The sequence below is a fragment of the Berghia stephanieae genome, chromosome 5 (assembly GCF_034508935.2).
Source record: "Berghia stephanieae isolate SIO BIC M18660-M18661 chromosome 5, UCSD_Bste_1.3, whole genome shotgun sequence".
In the NCBI taxonomy this organism is placed as follows: domain Eukaryota; kingdom Metazoa; phylum Mollusca; class Gastropoda; order Nudibranchia; family Aeolidiidae; genus Berghia; species Berghia stephanieae.
The window spans coordinates 32358241-32366559 of NC_088364.1; the positions used below are offsets into that span (position 1 = coordinate 32358241).

Sequence of the window (8319 nt, forward strand, 5' to 3'; positions counted from 1 at the left end):
CGGAGTCGAACGTATTTGCAGCGACGTATCGGCCTGCTGATCGTTCATTGGCTGCTTCGGACGTATCGTCATGACTACACGAGCAGCATGGACCAACGAGGAGCTGATTGGGCTATTGCGTGATCAGATGGCCCAACAACAACAGCAGATGGAGATGCAGCGTCAACAAATGGAAACGTTAATGGCTTGGTGATGAATCTACCCAAGTCGTCAGTGACCAACACCAGGTTCTGCGAGTTTGATTCAAACGCAGAGCTATGGACGGACTATTGGTCACGTTTCCAGACGTTCATAAAGGCCAACTCCATTCCATCGGACAGGATTGCGGAGATTTTTCTCACCAACCAATCGTGTGCAATCTTCAAGCTGCTGGCAAACCTGGCTTCACTGAGCGTTCCTCCCAAGGACGTCAACGAATTATCGATGGATGAGATCGAGCAGCACATGGTTGACCATTTCAACCCCAAAAGATTCGTTGTTAGGGAGCGTTACAAATTCTGGACACGAACAGAAAGGAAGCCAGGAGAGACTGTCCACGAGTTAGCTGCGAGAATTCGGCAAGAGGCAGCTACATGTGATTTTGCCTCGATCAAGGACCCGTTGGACGAGGCAATGAGGACTCGATTCGTTTGCTCGATCAACAGCGAGGCTATCGTCAAAGCCTTGTTTAAAGTAAAGGACGACGAGCTGACGTTCAATCGAGCCATTCAGATCGCCGCAGAAGTGGAGGAGGCTGGAAAAGTTGCCAGAGAGACGGTCGGCACATCAAATGCCGATATGTTCAAGTTCCAGCCCAATCGAAATCCGGCTCGTAAGCTGCCCACGGCGAATAACGAACCGTCTCCAGAGATCAACCGCCAATCAAAATCAGCGGAGAACGGGAACCAGAAAACCCGATGCTACCGGTGCATCGGGAACCACTCGAGTGATGCCTGTCGATTCAAGGAAGCCCTTTGCCACCACTGCGGCATTAAGGGCCACATAAAGTCTGCCTGTCGGAAGAGAAGTCAACACCAACGAGTAAAGACGGTGACAAAGGTCAAATGGAATGCGGCCCGACCTTTGCCTCCAAAACAGCCAAGGATTATGCCCGACAAACCATGGGAACGTGTCCATATCGACCATGCCGTGAATTTCAAAGGACACAACTGGCTCGTGATGGTGGATGCATACTCCAAATATCCGTGTGTCCACCAGATGACATCCATCACCACGAAGGCGACAATTCAAAAGCTGGACGAAGATTTTGCGCATTTTGGCTACCCGCATACCATCGTCACTGATAATGCGCAGTGCTTCTCGTCAGCTGAGTTTGCCAGTTTCTGTGAGAGCCGGGGTATTCAACACCTACAGGGAGCCCCGTATCATCCGGAGACCAACGGTGCAGCTGAGAGACTGGTACAGTCATTTAAAAAGTCGCTAAGGAAGTCCAGCCTCAGTACCCGTGAGGCTTTACACGAGTTCTTGATCCAGTACCGGAGAACTCCCCTGTGCAGTGGCTATAGCCCAAGCGAACTTCTGATTGGTCGACAGATACGGGCGAAGATAGATGTCTCCTGCCCCACAGCCGTGTAAATCTTCGCTCGTCTAGGAAAACTAAGTTCACAGTGAACAGCCAGTGCTATGCCCTGTCTTTTCAGAGGGGGCATAGGGACAAGTGGGTGCCAGCGATTGTAGCATTGAAATAGTATTGTTCGTACGGACTTTTAAATGTCCGGTGATCAAATACACTATATCAAGTCTATTTGACAGTCCATGCACTGGAATAATCTGTTACAAGAACGTGAGTCTCGTTGTCACAGTTATAATATAACCACTATGTTAACTACTGTGGCGTGTGCGCAGTTGGTCGACATGTCTTCTCAAAGTAGGACCATCCGGCACGATTTTCACATCGAACATTCGGTGATGATGATGATGTTATGTACCAACCGCAGTACATAAAATAACTGACAGAGAAGACGCTCCTTGGTTGCCAATCATCAAGTAATTTGTTTATTCAAGTCCTTTCAATCATAATATATCACAGACTTAGTAACATTAAACATGCAGTATAGAAATATACATAAACAGAAATATACGTTATGTAATAATGTCAATGCACAAGTGTAGTTAACTAATGATACGACTATAATGTATTCTTTTAATATATTCAATTGTGACATTATTTAGAAATAACTAAATGTAATTAAGTGTATTATTCATGGAAGTAAATTATTAGTTATTGCAAAGGGCAATAACTCAATAATAACAATACACCATAACAATCATCATCATCATCATCATCATCATCATCATCATCATCATCATCATCATCATCAACATAAGCATCATCATCATAATCATCATCATCAGATCATCATCAGCACCACCACCACCAATACCACCATCATCATCGCCATCCTCATCATTATTATAATAATCATCATTACCATCACGTAATTCCACTACAATTCACGAAGAATACTGGGTAATGTAAATGTTGCCGCTCGAAGGTCGAAGAAATAAATAACATCATTAAATTGAAGCTTACATTCAATTTCACATTGTTATTTACTACAATCTTCACCAACGCCAATCTATAATTCTGTCCCTTTTGCTCCAAGTTTAACTGAACCAAAAAAATCACAAGCTTAATCAAATTAATTCAGAATCATTTATATCAGAGCTCAAGTTCTATCTTTGTCAGAATTTACCATTTACATCACATTTTCACTCCGTGTCAAAGGAATATTATGCCGGATTGATTCATTTACATCACATTTTCACCACCGTGTTAAAGGAATATTATGCCGGATAGATTCATTTACATCACATTTTCACCACCGTGTTAAAGGAATATTATGCCGGATAGATTCATTTACATCACATTTTCACCACCGTGTTAAAGGAATATTATGCCGGATAGATTCATTTACATCACATATTCACCACCGTGTCAAAGGAATATTATGCCGGAGTGAACGAGATCAGAAAAGAGGTTAAATCTCTCATTACCGACCATTTTCAGGATATTTTCCCATAAAATGTCATACCTACTCAACATATAAATTTAATTTTTAATCTCAAACTCTAACATAATGAGTAGACATCTACATACTAATCAATTTTGTTCCAGAAAACGAACGTAAAACAAAACATCATTAATTTCACATAACTATAACTAGTCTAATATATTTCTTACAATTCTGAGATGTACAAAACAAATCTGAATGCATAATAAAAATGTTCATTGTGTATGTAACAAATGTAACGACTTACTATTATAGTTGGTAGGGAGAGGGTTAAATGATAACAATGATAAGAATCACATCAAGCATGTATTACGTTGGGGTGACCCATATACATATCAACAAAGATTTTTGAAATCAAAAAGCCCAGAAATGTAAAATTCTAGTTTTTGCCACTTTTTACAAGGATGTCTGTTGCTGTCAATATTATATTAACTCAACCGAAGGTTTAAAATTTTTTTTTTCCTATAAAATCGATTTTGAGCATTGAAGTCAATCCAACAATAACATAATACCGTTTTGATACGATGAGTCACAATTAGAATATTGGAGGTTTTTTTTTTTGGGGGGGGGAGTTAACATAACAAACAAAAACAATTTTTTCATCAAGTAAGTAATCTATTTGTGACATATCTTCTAAAAACGGTGTTTTGATGGTATGGACCTTATGCTTATAAATAAATTTTGAGATAACCTATAACATTTAAGTTAAAACAAATGCCTCCATTGAATAGAGTGAAATTTTTTTTAAGTTTCAAAATATTTAACCTCCTCATTTTGAGTATTTTGGCTTTATTAACTCAATTTAATTGTCTACATCTTATTTATTCCGAGATAGCCGTTTTGAGACGATGGTCACATATCTTTCGCATTAAAGTGTATAAGTTAAGCTTAAAATCCACTTTGAATCATCATGTTTCATCCGAAATAATACCGTTTTGAGACGATGGGTCACATTATTGTTATTATTATTATTATTATTATTATTATTATTATTATTATTATTATTATTATTATGATTATTATTATTATGATTATTATTATTATGATTATTATTATTATGATTATTATTATTATTATTATTATTATTATTATTATTATTATTATTATTATCATTATTATTATTATTATTATTATTATTATTATTATTATTATTATTATTATTATTATTATTATTATTATTATTATTATTATTGTAAGTATTGTTGGTATTACCGTTGTTGTATTTTTGTGGTTGTTAATGGTATCATTTTATTTTTTGTTTCCATATACCATTTTTTAACTCACTTTCATGTATGTTGTCATTAAATTGTATGAATTATTGGCGAAAGCCTAAGATTAAATAAACTTTGAACCTTTCTCATTATTGTCCCATCGTCAACAGGATGAAAAGGTATCCCGTCAGCAGATGGAAGGATCCATGCAAATCGTCAACGACCTCATCACACAATTATCCAACCGCATCAGGACCGCTGAGGATAAGATTCTGGAGGAACGGTCCACCCTGTCATCGCTAGTCAACCATACTAAGGGAGTGGAGAAGGCGGTTGTGGCAAGTCAGAAGAATCTGACAGACAGGAAAGACACACAGACAAACAAGTACGTGTGCGGCCATGATGTGATCTTGTGGTATGACACTCGCCTTCGGATCGGGAAAGATCCTGGGTTCGAGTTCTGCGCTGAGCGGCGCATAGTTTTTTCCTTGGAAAAGGCTCTTTATTCACATTCTGCCACCGTCCTCAGGTGTAAAATGAGCACCTGGTTGTTAACAGCGTAGTCTCTATCAGAGGAAAAAAAATATAATATCGCCTAATAGGCGTCATGTCTTGTCCTCCATGTTAAGTGTTGATGTTGATTACGGACCCCTTGTAAAGCGCTTTGATCACGTTAGTGGAGCTTTATAAATGCTCAAATTCTATTGTTTTTTTCTGTTGTTTTTTTTTATGCGAGATATTTTTTTAACATTTGATTTTGGAAAATTATCAACGCCACCGGATCACATATGAGCGGCTCATATTTAGTTGAGACCTTCACAGAGTGAACATTAGCAGACGATAGCAGTAATGTGCGTGCGTGCGTGCGTGTGTGTGTGTGTGTGTGTGTGTGTGTGTTATGTTTTTTTTAAAAGCCGTTTGCGTTATTTCCTCGAAAATGAAAATATTTCATCAATAAATAGTAGTATACAGATAATTAGACATTTACAGTGCAGTGTCAAGGATCAAGAACTTGTTCTATTCTAATTTGTGTAGCATTTTAAGGATATTTTAGCGTTGTCTCTACTCTGATACTGATAATATTTGCCCCACAGTTATTTTCCAGCGATGCAAGAATTAGGACCAAAGTACTTCAAAAATTAAAATAAAAAATATGCAAAAACTCTCTTCTTCACGAAAAAAGGCTCTTTTGAGGACTTGAACGTCAAATTGAGGAGAACGTTTATGACATGCCAATGACGGCAGCATGACTATTACATTCCAAACTCATCGCAACAAAAGAATTGATTAAAATCATTAAAAAATAAGGAAATATATTTATTCTCTTGTTCAGTATATTTCTACAAGAGGACATTGTAGAGATTATTTAAGAAGTAGCTATTTTTGTTATCTAATTCCACACCTATAGTTTTGATAATTTCTTTGTCATATTTCAAGTTATGCAAAGTAAAGCTGAATGACACTTTTTTGTTTTTATTTTCCAAAGGATCCAAGAATTATCTCTTCTTCTGAACGAGATCAGAGATAGCCGAGATCAATTGGAGAAGCAGGCGTACTCAATGTCTGAGGAAATTCGTTCTCTTAGGACCAAAGTAGACGGACAGGGCTTGGAGCTAAACACAACTATTGGGGAACTCAAGATGAAATCAAGGCGCCTCGAGGAAGAGAACAAAATACAGGTTGGCAAGAGTTTTAGGAGATGTTACAAAAATAAAAAAAACAAAAAGAAAAAAAAATATGTATAAAAATTAAAAAACAAACAAACAACAACAACAAAACACATACACAAAACAAAACAAGAATAATACGAATAAATGAATAGATAATTTATATTATGAACAAGTGTTTGACTCCTCAAGATGTTATGACATCAAATGATAAATATTTTAATAATAAACTGTATGTACATTTTTTCAAGGTATGGAGAAATTAGAGAAACTGAAAAAGTATCTCATTTTTAGCAAATAGGTGGGATTTGTTGAGCGAAAGATTTTTATTAAATATTCAAGAGAAATAATAGCAGAAGAAGAACGTTCTTTTTTAGGGCCAGTGGGATTTAAGGGGCCTGGATAAGGACATGAATTAGCCGTTGATTTTGATCTATCACTTGTCAATGACATATCTAATCGCCCTTATGAATATCTGTCTTTTACTGTTTCTTTGGTGTCATAAGCATTCAAGGAGAGACATGCGGTCATCAGTTCATGTCATTATCAAAAATATTAAATATCTTTGAAAAAGATCAACTTTGCATCTTGTTCCTATTAAAATCTTTAAAAACAGAAAGAACTCTTGTTAAATAAGAGAATATCTCACTTAAAGATTGCATGTTAATTTAATATGTATATCACATAGATGTTATGTATCAAATATTATTCCATCATTTATTTTTCAGCTTGATGCTCTCAGAAAGCAAGGCGACATGTACAGTACGACAGAAACAAGCACAATTCAATTAAGGGGACAAGTTGAAAATAGGTATAATATACGATGGCTACTAATTACTTGATTTTAATATCAAATCAACATGCAGGTGGGTGAGTTGTCTGCTTCAATCGTTGAACGTATTGAGCAAAAAAAAATATGTAAGGATTATAACAACAACAAAAATACGTAACAAGAAATGGATCGGAATGAAAGAAAAATAAAAAAAAGCAAAATAATTGATAATAATTTTGTTGTGTTAGATTCAAATTAGCATGTATTTTGTCTAATACTTTTACATTCCCCAGACAGCTTAATATACAAAGGCAGGCGAATATACAAGTACCGTTTTGTTATAACTTTTTTTTTTTCAACAGCACATACAAACATAATTCATGAAAAGAAAGCATAGAATCTCAGCTATGTATCGTACCATTTATGTTTTTACATAATGGCCATCATGAGCAACACAGAGCTGCCAACGCCTAACTATTTGGCGCATGCCGCAACGAAGAATCCCGGTGATTTTGTTCGGCACTATTGACGAACATCTTCCATTACCCCCAAATCACTGCTGTAACGGGTTTCTTTCAAATACTTCTTGAGCTTGGGGAACAAGAAATAGATGGGGCAGGTTCTGGACTAAATGCAGGGCTAGGGAGCAGCCGTAGGGTCGGAAGTTTGAACCGAGTTTGACGAAGAGTGCGTGGTTGCGCATTGTCATGCTGCAATATCGAATCTCTACCACCTCGAACCCGTGCGAGTCTATTTTTGAGGGCTCGTGGCGTTGAAACATATTGTTCAGAGTTCACTGTTTGCTCTTGTTCAAGAAATTCCATATGAGCTATGCCTTCCATATCCCAGAAAATGGTAAACAAGACCTTTCCCATAGAGACAGTGACTTTGAATTTCCTTGGGCTTGGAGCGGAGAAGATTTGTGCCTGTACTCCAATGACTTTAATTTGGTTTCCGGGTCGTAATGGTGGACTGGTTTATCACCAGTCACAATTTCCTGATGAAAAGTCTCTCCATCCTTGTCATATCATTTCAAATGTTGGGTACAAATGTCTTTTCTCTGCGCTTTTATTTCTGAAGTTAGTGGTCTTGGGACCCATTTTCTCAACGCCACATGGATTAGTTGTTGCACATTAGTGTTGAAGTATGGTTTGAGAGTACGTGTGTAAAGTTTCATGATTGTACCTAAACATATTTTGATATGTTGGCAAATGGTATCAGTGTCTGTCTCGAATAGAGTAGAGTCATGGTAAGAATGTTACAATTATCTCAAAATGTTTAACATTGGCATTGTGTTCTTGACTAAGGCACTTTGCAAACATTCGCTACTCATTGTGAATGGGTACCTGGCTATAGGCGGGATCGGAAACATAAGGGAGCCGTAGTTCGAACACGAAGGCCGTCAGGTTACGACATGTACTTTATAAGACGTCATTTCGGTAATCATGTGGATAGATGAAGCTTTATTAATCATGCTGAGCATGATAAATCTGTTACAATACATTGTAATTGTTCATATTTATTTATTTCCCTTTTTCGAAATCTGTCTTTCTTTATTCATTTAAAAAGCCATTCAATGATCACAGAAGTTCAAAATTTCCATTTATCAGTACCTTAACCACAACACTTCCAGCCAGCCCAGAATCGACATGAAA

At 37.0% G+C, this 8319-nt stretch overlaps 1 protein-coding gene across 1 annotated transcript in view; it reads left to right on the forward strand.

The window, feature by feature from the left end:
- Window positions 1–7629, forward strand: part of LOC144973921 (uncharacterized) — a 9756-nt gene extending 2127 nt beyond the window's left edge. The window contains exons 2-6 of the mRNA XM_078916810.1: window positions 4396–4610; window positions 5712–5904; window positions 6621–6703; window positions 6958–6991; window positions 7480–7629. Coding sequence (XP_078772936.1) covers window positions 4396–4610; window positions 5712–5904; window positions 6621–6703; window positions 6958–6991; window positions 7480–7629 — 675 coding nt within the window. The remainder of the gene's footprint in view (window positions 1–4395; window positions 4611–5711; window positions 5905–6620; window positions 6704–6957; window positions 6992–7479) is intronic.
- The last annotated feature ends 690 nt before the right edge of the window (window positions 7630–8319 follow it).